General features: G+C 47.3%; 1 protein-coding gene across 1 annotated transcript in view; it reads left to right on the forward strand.

Moving 5' to 3' along the window:
- LOC119956733 (talin-2) overlaps positions 1–15,401 on the forward strand; it is a 369,765-nt gene that overhangs the window by 330,918 nt on the left and 23,446 nt on the right. Inside the window, exons 46-49 of the mRNA XM_038784070.1 lie at positions 979–1,095; positions 8,729–8,914; positions 9,011–9,118; positions 9,978–10,083. Of these exons, the coding sequence (XP_038639998.1) occupies positions 979–1,095; positions 8,729–8,914; positions 9,011–9,118; positions 9,978–10,083 (517 nt within the window). The remainder of the gene's footprint in view (positions 1–978; positions 1,096–8,728; positions 8,915–9,010; positions 9,119–9,977; positions 10,084–15,401) is intronic.

Below are 15,401 nucleotides of genomic sequence, written 5' to 3' on the forward strand. Positions count from 1 at the left end.
CCCCTCATCCTTCTCCGTTCTAATGAGAAAAGGCCTAGCACCCTCAACCTTTCCTCGTAAGACCTACTCTCCATTCCAGGCAACATCCTGGTAAATCTCCTTTGCACCTTTTCCAAAGCTTCCACATCCTTCCTAAAATGAGGCGACCAGAACTGCACACAGTACTCCATATGTGGCCTGACCAAGGTTTTGTACAGCTGCATCATCACCTCACGGCTCTTAAATTCAATCCCTCTACTAATGAACGCTAGCACACCATAGGCCTTCTTCACAGCTCTATCCACTTGAGTGGCAACTTTGAAAGATCTATGAACAAGATCTCTCTGCTCCTCCACATTGCCAACAACCCTACCGTTAACCCTGTATTCCGCATTCATTTTTGTCCTTCCAAAATGGACAACCTCTCACTTTTCAGGGTTAAACTCCATCTGCCACTTCTCAGCCCATCTCTGCATCCTATCTATGTCTCTTTGCAGCCGCCAACAGCCCTCCTCTCTATCCACAACTCCAACAATCTTCAACCATTCACCCAACCCAACTTCGAGGTGACCCAGGGGTCCGTGGAGAAAATTCTCTGGGTTGGTTTTACAGTTTGAAGGTTTTCTATGGGATCTGATTGGTCGAGAGAGAGAAACTGTTTCCTCTGATGGGGGGAATCCAGAACAAGTGGGGCAAAACCTTCAGATTTGAGCCAGTCTGTTCAGCGTGATTTCTTCACTCGGAGGGGAGCAGAAATCTGGACCTCTCTTGCCCCCCAAAGAGCTGTTTGGAGGGGGTGGGGGCAACTCAACATTTTTAAATTGAGACTGATGGATATTTGCTGGGTCAGAAGTAAAAAGGTTACAGGAGGCGGGAGATGAAATGAAGGTACAGACCAGTCCTGATCTTGCTGAACGCGGAACAGGCTCAAGGGGCTGAATGGTCTCCTGTTTCTATTACAATGTAATAACAATATTTCTGATCTCCCCCCCCAAACAGGTGATGGTTACGAATGTCACGTCCCTGCTGAAAACGGTTAAAGCTGTGGAGGATGAGGCAACCCGTGGTACCAGGGCCCTCGAGGGTACGATCGAGAGCATCAAACAGGAGCTGGCGGTACGTGAGGACGATTAACCAAACAAATGCTTGGGCTTGAAGGCGGACAGGACCCCGGGCCTTCAGGCTCATATTCGAGGGTCTTCAAGGATGTGGCAGCGGTGATAGTGAATCCATTGGTTATAATATTCCAAAATTCCCTGGATGTAGGAAAGGTTCCAGTGGATTGGAATAATGCTAATTCAAAGAGGGAGGGAGACGGAAAGTAAGAAATTATAGTCCAGTTAGTTTGACATCTGTCATTAGGAAATTGTTAGAATCCATTTGAAGTAATATCTGGCCATTTGGAAAGTCAAAAATCAATCCATCAGAGTCAGCATGGTTTTATGAAGGGCAAATTGACTAATTTGTTAAAGTTTTTCGAACTTGGAAGAAGCCAAGTGGATAATTGGGATCCAGTAGATGGATCTGGACTTCCGGAAGACGTTTGATAAGGTGCCGCACAGTAGGTTACTACACAAGGTGAGATCACAGGAGGTTTGGGCTAATTTATTAGCTTGGATAGAAGACTGGCTGACGGACAGAAGGCAGAGAGTCGGGATAATCGGCGTTTATCGGGTTGGTAAGATGTACCCAGTGGGGTGGCACAGGGTTCAGTCCTCGGGGCCCCAACTATTTACAGTATGTATTAATGACTCGCATGTCGGGATAGAAGATACTGTAGCCAAATCTGCAGTGACACTAAAGTAGGTGGAGTAGTGAGTTGCAATGAGGAGATGACATTTATAAATGGATATCGATAAGATGGGTGAGTGGGCCGAAATTTGACAGATGGAGTTTAACGTGGATAAGTGTGAGGTTATCCATTTGGGGCAGAAAAATGAAACGGCAACTTATTATTGAAATGGAGAAACTTTAAACCCTTCGGTGCAGAGGGTCTGGCTGTCCTCGTGCATGAATCGCAGAAAATTAGCATTGTCCGTCAAGCCGGAACTAAGGAAGGCAAATGGAATTTTGATCTTTCTATCTAAAGGAATAGAGTGTAAAAGTAGGGAAGTGTTGCTGCAACTGTACAAGGTATTGGTGACACCACCTCTGGAGTATTGTGTACAATTTTGGTCTCCTTATTTGAGGAGGGATGTAGTTGAATTGGAGACAGTTCAGAGGAGGTTCACTAGATTGATTCCACAGATGAGGGATTTGTCTAATTGAGGGGCAGCACGGTAGCACAAGTGGATAGCACTGTGGCTTCACAGCGCCAGGGTCCCAGATTCGATTCCCGGCTTGAGTCACTGTCTGTGCGGAGTCTGCACGTTCTCCCCGTGTCTGCGTGGGTTTCCTCCGGGTGCACCGGTTTCCTCCCACAGTCCAAAGACGTGTCGGTTAGGTGGATTGGCCATGCTAAATTACCCTTAGTGACCTCAAAAGATTAGGAGTTATTGGGTTACGGGGATAGGGTTGAAGTGAGGGCTTAAGTGGGTCGGTGGAGACTCGATGGGCCAAATGGCCTCCTGCACTGTATGTTCTATGTAAGAGAGATTGAGAAGTTCAGGCCTGTGCTCTCGAGTTCAGAAGAATGAGAGATCATTTATTTGAGGTATATAAGATGATAGAAGGTACTGACAAAGTAGACGTGGACCACATGTTTCCTCTTGTGGGCTAATCTAGAACAAGATGTCATAGTTTTAGGATAAGGGGTAGCAGATTTAAAACGGAGAAGAGGAGAAATTACGACTCTCAAAGGGTCGTGAATCATTCAAATTCACTCCCCCAGAATGTGGTGGATGCTGGGACATTGAGTAAATTGAAGGGGGAGATGGACAGATTTTTAATTCGTAATGGGGGTTGAAGAACAGGCAGGAAAGTGGAGTTGAGGCCGAGAGATAAGCCATGATTGTATTGAATGGCAAAGCGGACTCGAGGGGCTGAATGGCCTCCTCCTGCTCCTTGTTTTTATGTTGTGTCCTTAACTGAATCAACGTCTGGTTCAAATCTATGCAAGATTCCGCATTCTTGGCAAACCTTTAGTGTTCTATTTTTAGTGTTTGTGGTCTTTTCTGATTCACTTCACATCTCCCTTGGCTTCTCGCACATCCCGAATTTTAATCACTTCAGCATTGGTGGTCGTGCCTTCAATTGCCGAGCTCCTCAACCCTCTCAGCCTCTGACCCTCTCAGACGTTCCTTTCAAACCGACCTCTTTGACCACGGTTATCAGACCACTCTCGATCATCAGTAACGTGATGGTGATGTGAATTATAAATGCTAGCCCCAATAGGGGCTATCCGAGGTCGGGAGCACTCCCTCAACAATCACGCTCACCTGAATTTAAAATCACACTTGGCACAAACACTCATTTTGGGTCTGAACAAGTGAACTACTTTTCCCACAAGGAAGTTGACTATCGATAGGTATTACCTTCTTCCTTACGCCTATTAAATAGTTGATTGTCCCTGTTATAATTAATCGGATATTGGAAGGGTCGGGGGAATCATCCAGGTCCTTTTTTAAGGATGTGGCAACTTGCCTCTACCCTCCCCCCCCCCCCCCCCCCCCCCCCCCCCCCCCCCAGGCAGTGTATTCCAGACCGTCACCACCCTCTGGGTAAAAATGTTTCCCCTCAAATCCCTCTAAACTTCTCACCCCTCACCTTGAACTTATATTCCCTCGTAACTGACCCTTCAACTAAGGGGAACAGCTGGTCCCTTCCACCCTGTCCATTCCCCTCATAATCTTCACCACCTCCGTCTTCTCTGCTCCAGAGAAAACAACCCAAGCCTATCCAACCTCCTCTTCATAATTTACATGTTCCATCCCAGGCAACATCCTGGTGAATCTCCTCTGCACCCCCTCCAGTACAATCACATCCTTCCTATAATGTGGTGACCAGAATTACACACAGTGCTCCAGCTGTGGCCTCACCAAAGTTCTAAATAACTCCAACATGACCTCCCTGCTTTTGTAATCCATGCTCCAATTGAAAAAGGCCATTTTCCTTTTTCACCACCATGTTAAGAGAGGTAGGTTTATAAAATTAACCCTAATGGAGAAAAACTACAAGAGATAGTATACTTTGCTAACTTATTTACAAATGTATTAAAAAACCATTTAACCTATAATACACTTAGAGGTTGACAAGTACATCACAGCGTTATTTACTATAAAAAGATAGTAAAACATTGTTCAGCAACTTTTTCCTCGGGTGGATGTAGCTGTTACAAGGGGGCATAACTATAAGGCTCATGGTGGGAGATATAGGAGGGATGTCAGAGGTAGGTTCTTTACTCAGAGAGTGGTTGGGGCGTGGAACGCACTCCCAGCTATGGTAGTGGAGTCGGCCACTTTAGGAACTTGCAAGCGGTTATTGGATAGGCACATGAAGTGCATTAGAATGATTGGGAGTAGGTTGATTTGATCTTAGTTTCAGATTAGCTCGGCACAACAGTATGGGCCGAAGGGCCTGTACTGTGCTGTACAGTTCTGTTCTCTGTTCTATTGTCTAATCGTGAATCCGGTGAAAAATACTTTAAAACACAAGGCTGCAGCTAAAATCAGTTCTGGGTATCCGTACATATTCAAGGTAATGTTTTACCTTGAATCCCCGAGTGTTTCAGCTTTCCTGAGACAGGACACACAAAGCTTTACGTTTTAAGATATCCAATCCTCTGACAACCAAAGAGATATTCAAAGGTTCAAATTACACTGAATGCCGCTCTGCAGTATTTCTGTGGCGGGATTGCCCGGTCTCCGAGCCGCATGTTTCTTGGCAGCGTGCTGTTCACTGGCAGCGGGAACCCCGATGCACTTTCCCATTGAAACCACCCCGCTCCGCTGGGAAACCCGCGGGGGGGCGGGGCGCTGCCAGCATAAACACAGAATCTCAACTAAATCATGCTAAATTGCCCTCAGTGTCCAACGGTTGGGAGGGGTTTGCAGGGATGGGGTGGGGGAGTGGGCCTGGGTTGGGTAGTTGAAGGAACTTATAATTGTGAAGTTGAGCTTCAATTCAGGGTTACCGGTTGTTCTTGAGACATTGCTGAAACTCAGTAGAAAATCAAGTTTAAAAACTTGTCAGGTGCAAATAAGAATTGTTTTATTTGGAGTTCATTGGTTACAACTTGAAAATCATTTAAAAGATAGTTTGTAGACAATTTGATTTTCTTCAAAGAATCACAGGAATTATCTTCTGAGTCAGTAGCCTGAACACAACTTTAAAAGTCAAAGTCTGAAGTCAAAGTATGAAAATGAAATATGAATACAGAACTCTTTTCTAATTCTCTTCCTTTACTTTATGGCTCTTTCTGTTTCTGGCTCTGGCTCTCTGTCTTTCTCTCTCTCTCTCCACCTCTCTGCTGTTCCTTTCTGTCTTTCTCTCCTCTTTCTTTCTTTCCTTTCTGCTGTTCCTTTCTGTCTTTCTTCTTCCTTTCTTTCTTTCCTTTCTGCTGTTCCTTTCTGTCTTTCTTCCTTTCTAAAATGGTGGCCAAATCGTCCATGGATATACTATTTCATATCTGTCTTAAGCGATCCGATCACACCCCAATATAATCCTAATTGGTTTGGGTTTGGACTCAAACACATTTGATTTGATAACAAGCTGTCCATCTTCACGATGTAACATTACTTCCAATTGTTGCTTGTCTGTATATTTTTCATGGGATATTGTGCTTTATCAAAAACTGGTCCAATGCCACAATGGAGACCTCATGCTGACCTCACTGCTGCAACAATGGAGACCTTTTATGCGAGGCATAATTCCGAAAATATAATTCAAACTGTCTTTTAATGTTGGAATCAAATATATATATTATATTTGATTCGATGTTTTAACTGTCCATTTATTAAAAACAAGGCAACACAGTCTAAAATGTTTCAGCTAGTATAATCGTGGGATGTGATTTACTCTAATCTGAAATGGCGTGAGAATCATGCAATTCGTTCATTCTTATTCCTCGTTGCCATGGATTCAACCCTTGTCCTTGGAAAAAATTTAATGTTTTTATCAGACTTCTGTGTTTTGCAAACTCATGACTGAGTTTGGAAATTGTATGTTTCTTTCATTTTAAAACTGGGAATTAATATTTATGCTTTAAGCAACTTTTTACCTATATTAAGTGTATTTGAAATACCTGGCTTCTACAGTGCTCTTTCATAGGGTTGCTGAATGGGCGAAGAAAATTCTAGCCCTGATTTCTTGGTGAGAAGCCAGTATGTTTATACCCTTCCGAAATGGATTCATTCTCCTTTAGCAACCATGGGTGCTGCCGCTTTGATTAAACTCCTCCCTTTTAATTAGTCCTTACATAATCCATAACCTTCCTTCCACCATAAAGTCAGAGGTGGGGATGTTCACTGATGACTGCACAATTTTCAGCACCATTTGCGGCTTCTCACCCACTGAAGCAGTTCATGTCCAAATACAGCAAGACCTGGATAATATCCAGGCTTGGGCTGACAAGTGGCAAGTTACACTTGCACCACATAAATGTCAGACAATAACTATCTCCCAACAAGATAATCCAACTATTCCCCCGACATTCAACGGCATTACCATCGCTGAATCCCCATCACCATCCTGAGGGTTAACATTGATCAGAAACTGAACTGGATTGGCCACATTAATACTGTGGCTACAAGAGCAGGTCAGAGGCTGGGAATCTGGCGGCGAGTAACTCACCTCCAGACATTCCCCTCCCACACACGCACCCAACTGACTCCCCAAAGCCTGTCCACCATCTACAAGGCACAAGTCAGGAGTGTGATGGAATACTCTCCACTTGCCTGAATAAGTGCAACTCCAACAACACTCAAGAAGCTCTACACCATCCAGGACACAGCAACCCGTTTGATTGGCACCCCATCCACAAACATTCACTCCTTCCACCAGGAACAAACAGTGGCAGCCGTGTGTACCACCTACAAGATGCAGTAACTCACCAAGGCTCCTTAGACAGCACCTTCCAAACCCACGACCACTACCATCTAGAAGGACAAGAGCAGCAGATACCTGGGAACCCCACCATCTGGAGGTGATAAATTGCCCTTAGTGTCCAAAATTGCCCTTAGTGTTGGGTGGGGTTACTGGGTTATGGGGATAGGGTGGAGGTGTTGACCTTGGGTAGGGTGCTCTTTCCAAGAGCCGGTGCAGACTCGATGGGCCGAATGGCCTCCTTCTGCACTGTAAATTCTGTGATTCTATGAAGTCACTCGCCACCCTGACTTGTCACCGCCCCCTCAAATTGATATGTGCAATCCTTCACTTAAATATTGCTTATTCCAGTTTTAAATCAACAAGATTTATTCTTAAAATATCTCTTGATATCAGAAGATGTTGCTGCTCAGAGTTGAAAAATTGCAGTATAGCTTAATAACGTAGATGCCACTGTATTATTTTTGACAATTGTTTCTTATTTAAAAATTAATTATTTTCTAACACTCTACCAGGACTGCATTCTCTAACCACAATATTTCATGGGAAGATTCAACGGATGAGTTATTTTCCTACCTGGTACTGTTTTTCAGAAAGGCACACTTCATTATCATAGACTGGTTAAAAGGATATCATTCAGCTAGATGTGTCTGAGATAGCCACCTGAAGGAGAAATTCTTCTGAAGCCACTCTCCAGTGTTTTTCCCTGTAATCCTTCATTTACTTTCTCCTGGATAATGCTCCAATTCCCCTTTGGAAGTCTCAATTGACCCTGCCTCCACTACATTCTCAGGCAGTGCGTTCCGGATCCCAACCACAAGAAAAAAAAATGTCCTCATGTCCCCATTGCTTTTTTGGTAATTAACTTAAATCTGTGTCCTCTGGTTCTCAATCCTTAAACCAATGGGAACAGTTTCTCCCTAACCGGGGCAGCATGGTGGTTAGCATTAATGCTTCACAGCTCCAGGGTCCCAGGTTCGATTCCCGGCTGGGTCACTGTCTGTGCGGAGTCTGCACGTCCTCCCCGTGTGTGCGTGGGTTTCCTCCGGGTGCTCCGGTTTCCTCCCACAGTCCAAAGATGTGCGGGTTAGGTGGATTGGCCATGCTAAATTGCCCGTAGTGTCCTAATAAAAGTAAGGTGAAGGGGGGGGGGGGGGGGGGGGGGGGGGGGTTGTTGGGTTACGGGTATAGGGTGGATACGTGGGTTTGAGTAGGGGTGATCCTTACTCGGCACAACATCGAGGGCCGAAGGGCCTGTTTTGTGCTGTACTGTTCTATAACTCTATAACATTCAAGGCTTTGGGCTAAGTGCTGGCAAATGGGATTACGTAGGCAGGTCAGGTGTTTTTCATGTGTCGGTACAGACATGATGGGCCGAAGGGCATCTTCTGCACTATTATTCTGTGAAATATATTGGCCGTTCCTTCACTATTGCTGGGGTCAAAATCCTGGCGCTCCCTCCCTAACAGCGCTGTGGGTATACCTACACCACATGGATTGCAGGGGTTCAAGAAGGCAACTTACCACCTCCTTCTGAAGAGCAATTAGCTGTGGGCACTAAATGCTGGCCTTACCAGTAATAAAACCACTACACTACTGATAGGGAAATAGGAAGTGGATCTAACTAAATTGCTCTTGCAGAGAGCTGGTATAGCTTCAAAGGACCGAATGGTCACCCCCCTGTACTGTAACCGTTCTGTGATTTACTGGACTGTTGGGCCGTTTCATGATCTGAGACCCTTATCTTTGGCTTTGATACCAATTATAGGTTTTCCAATCGAAGGAGGTACCAGCGAAGACCTACACCCCAGAAGAATTCATTCGAATGACAAAGGGCATCACCATGGCAACTGCAAAGGCCGTGGCAGCGGGTAACTCCTGTCGGCAGGACGACGTGATTGCCACGGCCAACCTTAGCCGCAAGGCAATCATTGACATGTTGACTGCCTGTAAGGTACGTGTTCGCCCTCTCCTCAGTCTCCTAGCTACCGTTGAAGTCTAACCTTGTGGGCACGTAAGCACTTAAACCTGAATATGTTTGTGTGAGCAGCAAGCAGCATACCATTCGGAGGTGGGTGAAGATGTACGAAGCAGGGCCTTGTACTTTGCTACTGAATGCACCGTTGGCTACATGGAGCTGCTGGAACATGTCCTCGTGGTGAGTGTCTCTACCTCTTCATATTAGGCGGTGGCAGAGTGTATTGTCGCTGGACTCGTAATCCAGAGACCCAGGTTCATACTCTGGGGACCCGAGTTCGATTCCCGCCATGGCAGATGATGAAATTTGAATTCAGTAAAAATTTGGAATTAAAAAGTCTAAAGGTGGCCATGAAACCATTGTCAGTTATCATAAAAATCCATCTGGTTCATTGATGACGTTCAGAGTAGGAAATCTGCCGTCCTTACCTGGTCTGGCCTACATGTGACTCCAGATCCATAACAATGTGATAGACTTCTTTTAAAATTGAAGTTTAGAGAACCCAATACATTTTTTCCAATTAAGGGGCAATTTAGCATGGCCAATCCACCTACCCTGCACATCTTTGGGTTGTGGGGGTGAGACCCACGCAGACACGGGGAGAATGTACAAACTCCACACTGGCAGTGACCCGGAGCCGGGATCGGACCTGCGACCTCGGCGTCGTGAGGTAACGGGGTTAACCACTGTGCCACCCAATGTGGTTGACTCTTTAAATGCCCTCAGGGCTGGGCAATAAATGTCGGCCCAGCGACGTCCACATTCCATGACGAATAAAAAACAATCTTTGGAAACATGATGACAGGGTCTCAGTTTTCCGTCAATTCCTCCGTTACGTCAGGAGCAGTTAGGATTTTCGGGAATCAGTAATCACTCTAATCCATGGTGAATTTGGTTAATATTAACTACGGTTTTCCAACTTTGGGAGGCTTCCAGGAAACGCGCGCGGAATCTTCCTGTTCCTGAGTCGGAGCTTGTGATCCTTTTTAACCATTGGACAATTTTGGAATATCGCATTTCTGCTTTTGTTTCCAAACAGATTGTTCAGAAGCCCACAAGTGAGCAGAAACTTCAGCTGTCTGGATACTCCAAGCGGGTCGCTGCGGCCGTTACCGAACTGATCCAGGCAGCGGAAGCCATGAAAGGTCAGCATCAAATTGCAGCTTGGTGAATGGCGGAGCAGACTCTGGGCCGAATGGCCGAATTCTCCTCCTCTGTCTTATGGTCGGCAGGGCCTCCCGTATGTGAGGAAATGATCCAGAATCATCCCCCGTTGCCAAGCCCTTTATAAGTTCCTCTTGCAGTGGGAGACGTGACTCCGATCTCACCCACACCAATAACCTGGAAAACTGTAATCGCAAAGAACTACAGGAGGGGGCTATTCAGCCCGGTTATGACAGCATACTCTTCGACCTATCCCTTTTCTCTTTCCCATTCCCGTCGTTTATTTTCCTTTTCCAATAGTTACCCATGTCTGTTTGATTATGATTCTGGAATTTACTTCCCCCTCAGTTTCTGAGCGGACTTCCCGGTCTCCAGTTTTGTGATGTTGGATGATTATTCCAGCCTCTTCCCTCAATATGTAAATTGACGGCTCCTCGTTACTGACTCACTAACCAGTGGAAATCGTTGTTCCTCATTTACCCCCTCGTTATTTTGAACCCCTCTCTCAGCTCCTGCCTCAATTAATCTCCTTTCACTAAATGAAAAGAGTTCCAGTTTGTGAAATCCTTCCCCATCACTGAAGCCTCTCGCTCTGCACCCCATTCTTCACTTTCCAAAATTTGGCAGGCCCATAACTGCCCAAAACGGGACTCCCCAGTGGCCCCCAAATCAATCTCTGACCCCCACCCCCCCCCCCCCCCCACAATGGGCGAGATTTACATCTCAATATCTTGCGAGATCGAGTTGGATCTCGTGTGGCGTAGCGAGCTAGGAGCAGTTTCTCCGACTTCCATCGGCCACGATGAGCTCTTACTGCTGCAGCATGGTCCAGGGATCGCACGCATTACATTGGGAGTCTGGTGGCTCGTGGCAATACCGCGGAGGCTTCTTATACAACCAAAGGGGATATTAAGAATAAGGGGGAGGTCAACTATGCACCGGCACAGAGGTCTCCGAAACGGCTCTTCACTCTGACTCCCGGGTCCACACTACCCAGGCCCCTGCCCCCAGTGCCCTGCACTTTTCTCCCATTGGTCAGGGTTCGTGTGCTCCCGCATGATAGGCCCCGAGCAAGTCACGTGGACCACGAGGGATCGCCCCTTAAAGGGGACTCGGTACCACAGGGAGCAAATCCAATTCTGTCTCTCCTTCCACCCTGAGCTTACCTTTCAAGGAAAGGTTCTTGAAGCTGCTTTGGTAAGATATCTCTTGATCGTGGGTGTATGAGAGCGACAGCATTGACAATTTGTGTAATTGTTCACTTGACTGACTTGTATGTAACTCCTCGAGGGCCAATCTAACGCTGCCAAGGGGAGCACATTCCCCTTCCTCCCATCATCTGAGTGTTGGAAGAGATCAGCCATTCTGGTTGCAGGGAGCTGGCCAATTTAAGTCGGCTGGACATCTCCAGGTCAGCTTCGAAACAATCTCTCTCGACTTATTTCTCAAAGATGGTTCTTTGTCCAGTTCAAAAGGAAAGGCAGAGCCCCTGGTCTAAGGGAAGAGTTCCTCCTTTGTTGACACAGCTGTGGCATTTCACAAAACCATGTCTGGAATATAGAATGGGGGGGATTGGAATCTCAGTGTCACTTACTCCAGCGACGTGATACTCCACTGAGGGAATGCTGAACTATCAAAGGGACCAGCTTTAGCATCAGATGTTAAACCGAGACCCTGTCCCATGGATGTAAAGGACCCCATAGAATCCATAGAAATCCCACAGCACAGAAGGAGACCATTCAGCCCATCGAGTCTGCACTGACTATCTGAAAGAGCACCCTACCCAGGCTCACTCCCTCGCCCTATCCCCACAGCCCCGCCTAATCTTTAGACATTTGGGGGCAATTTAGTGTGGCCAATCCACCTAACCTGCATGTCTTTGCTCTCTATATTCTTTAAATTCATCTTCCAAATTCTTCTCTATTTCCTCTATTTCTGAATCCACGTTCACAATGCTTCAGACACTATTTAACTTTAAAACCGAAACAGTAAGTACTGGAAACACTGCCTGGGTCTGGCAGCATCTGCGTAGAGTAGAGCCAGCGTTTTGGATGGGGAGCCAGCGTTTTGGATGGGGAGCCAGCGTTTTGGATGGGGAGCCAGCGTTTTGGATGGGGAGCCAGCGTTTTGGATGGGGAGCCAGCGTTTTGGATGGGGAGCCAGCGTTTTGGATGGGGAGCCAGCGTTTTGGATGGGGAGCCAGCGTTTTGGATGGGGAGCCAGCGTTTGGGATGGGGAGCCAGCGTTTTGGATGGGGAGCCAGCGTTTCGGATGGGGAGCCAGCGTTTTGGATGGGGAGCCAGCGTTTTGGATGGGGAGCCAGCGTTTTGGATGGGGAGCCAGCGTTTTGGATGGGGAGCCGAGCTTTTGTGAGAAAGGTCTCGCGTCTCTTCATCCTGTAGATGCTGACTGAGGTACGGGGGAACATTGGTACTAAAGAAGCCAGTATTGAGTGCTCTGGGTGGGCGAGGGGGTCAATACAGGTGCTGGTGTTAAGACCTTCACCTCTGCCCTCTTCTCCCACCAGTCATGGGGCAGCACTGTTGCTTCACAGCGCCAGGGACCCGGGTTCCATTCCCGGCTTGGGTCACTGTCTGTGCAGAGTCTGCACGTTCTCCCCGTGTGTGCGTGGGTTTCCTCCGGGCGCTCCGGTTTCCTCCCATAAGTCCCGAAAGACGTGCTATTAGATGAATTGGACATTCTGAATTCTCCCTCTATGTACCCTAACAGGCGCCGAAATGTGGCGACTCGGGGCTTTTCCCAGTAACTTCATTACAGTGTTAATGTAAACTACTTGTGACAATAATAAAGATTGTATTATTCCAACAACTCATCTGAAATATGCAGCGGACGATCTCGTGACATTGAAGGAATGTGTGAAAGCAGTGGTCATTCCACGCAAGATCTCTCCATCATTCGCTCCTCAGCAGCCCCCAGCCCTCCATTGCCCCCCTTGCGTTCTGATCTTTTGTACAAAGTTCTTCCATCTTGGCTTTGGCGTTCTCCCCATTCCTTTGCAGATTGGACAGTACTCCCATTACAGGCTTTTCCAATCACCATACTCTTGGCTGAACTCTGTCCACACACTGCTCCAGCAGCCATTCCTGCCCTATCTGGTATCTCTGACGCACAGACAGCAAGGAGGTAAACTTGCCAGAATCTCCGATATTCCATTTATTCACAACATCACTGAGTGCTCCACAGGGAAATGACTGATTTAGATGATTCTGTGATGTTGGTTAAGGGGAGAATATCGGTCAGAACAGGAGACCACCCACCTGCTCATCATTGAAATAATGTCACAGCATCTTTTACCAAGAATGAGGAGCAGCTGTAGGCCACTCGGCCCCTCAATCCTGCCCCTTCCATTCAATGAGATCATGATTGATCTGGTTGTAACCTCCCGTCTACCCCTGATAACCTCCTCCCCCCCCCCCCCCCGAATGTTTTTAAGGCAGAGGGAGAGAGATTCTCAATAAGCTGTGGCATCCACTGAGAGGGTGGGTAGAACCGTGAACTCGCGGACCCCCTCCCCCCCCCCGGGAGTGGAGGGGGAGAGTGGGGTCACTCAGCCAAACTGATGGCAGATGCACTTTAGAAGTTGATGTTTCAAGGGCAGCATGTGGCGCAGTGGTTAGCACTGGGACTGCGGCGCTGAGGTCCCAGGTTCGAATCCCGGCTCTGGGTTACTGTCCGTGTGGAGTTTGCACATTCTCCCCGTGTCTGCGTGGGTTTCACCCCCACAACCCAAAGATGTGCAGGTTAGGTGGATTGGCCACACTAAATTGCCCCTTAATTGGAAAAAATATATAATTGGGTGCTCTAAATTCATTTAAAAAAAAGAAGTTGATGTTTCATTCCAACACCCCCCCCCCCCCCCCTCCCGGCCCCATTGAATAACATTCCACAAACTGATGTTACAGTGGGAAGGTCACGTTGCCAATTCCAGAAGAGAATCGTTGGCTGAAGTCAAACATTCTTGCCTCTACATGAGGCTAATACAAAACAAACAATCTGTCCTTCATTTCACTCATGTCATTTTAATCTATTTCATGGAACCCCGACAGTGCAAAAGGAGGCCATTTGGCCCATCAAGTCTGCATAAACCCTCCGAAAGACCACCCCATCCTGCACATTGATCTTGGGCCAATCCACCCAACCAACACGTCTTTGGACTGTGGGAGGAAACCGGAGCACCCGGAGGAAACCCACGCAGACACGGGGAGAAAGTGCAGACTCCGCACAGACAGTAACCCAAAGCCAAAACTGAACCCGGGCCCCTGGCGCTGTGCTAACCACTGTGCCACTGCATTTAATAATAATAATCTTTATTATCACAAGTAGGCTTGCATTAACGCTGCAATGAAGTTACTGTGAAAAGCCCCTAGTCGCCACATTCCGGCACCTGTTCGGGTACACAGAGAGAATTCAGAATGTCCAATTCACCCAACAAGCACGTCTTTCGGGACTTGTGGGAGGAAACCGGAGCACCCGGAGGAAACCCACGCACACACGGGGAGGACGTGCAGACTCCACACAGACAGTCACCCAGCCGGGAATCGAACCTGGGACCCTGGAGCTGTGAAGCATTGATGCTAACCACCATGCTACCGTGAGGCCCCATGGCCTTTTGTGCTAACCACTCTGTTATTTGAACAGTGCTAACCACTCTGCTACCAAATGGGTGTGAGGACGGTGGGAGTCTGGAACTCACTGCCTGAAAGGGTGGTGGAGGCAGAGACCCTCATAACATTTAAGAAGTATTTAGATCTCCTTGCACTGCCAGGGAAGGCAAGGCAAAGTGCTGGAAAATAGGATTAGAATAGTTAGGTGGTTGTTTTTGACTGGTACAGACAGGATGGGCCGAAGGGCCTTTTCTGCGCTGTCGACCTCCTTGAATCTAATACATTCCATTACCCAGTCTCCACTCCTCTGGGCAAGAGAGTTCCATAGACTAATAACCCACTGAAAAAATAAATTGCTCCTGATTTCTGTCTTAAGTGGAAGAGCCTTTATTTTTAAAGCAGTGTCTTAGGGTTGTAGAACACCTGCAAACGCACACGCACGCACACACCACGCACACCGCACACACGCACACCGCACACACGCACACACGCACACACACGCACACACGCACACACACACACCACACTCACACCACACACACATGCACACAGACGCGCACATGCACGCACGCGCACACACCCACACACACATGCACACAGACGCGCACATGCACGCACACACACACACAACAGGAAACATTCTCTTGGCATCCACCTTGTCAGGATTTATTTCA

This window comes from Scyliorhinus canicula, chromosome 24, assembly GCF_902713615.1.
Source record: "Scyliorhinus canicula chromosome 24, sScyCan1.1, whole genome shotgun sequence".
NCBI classification, from domain to species: Eukaryota; Metazoa; Chordata; class Chondrichthyes; order Carcharhiniformes; family Scyliorhinidae; genus Scyliorhinus; species Scyliorhinus canicula.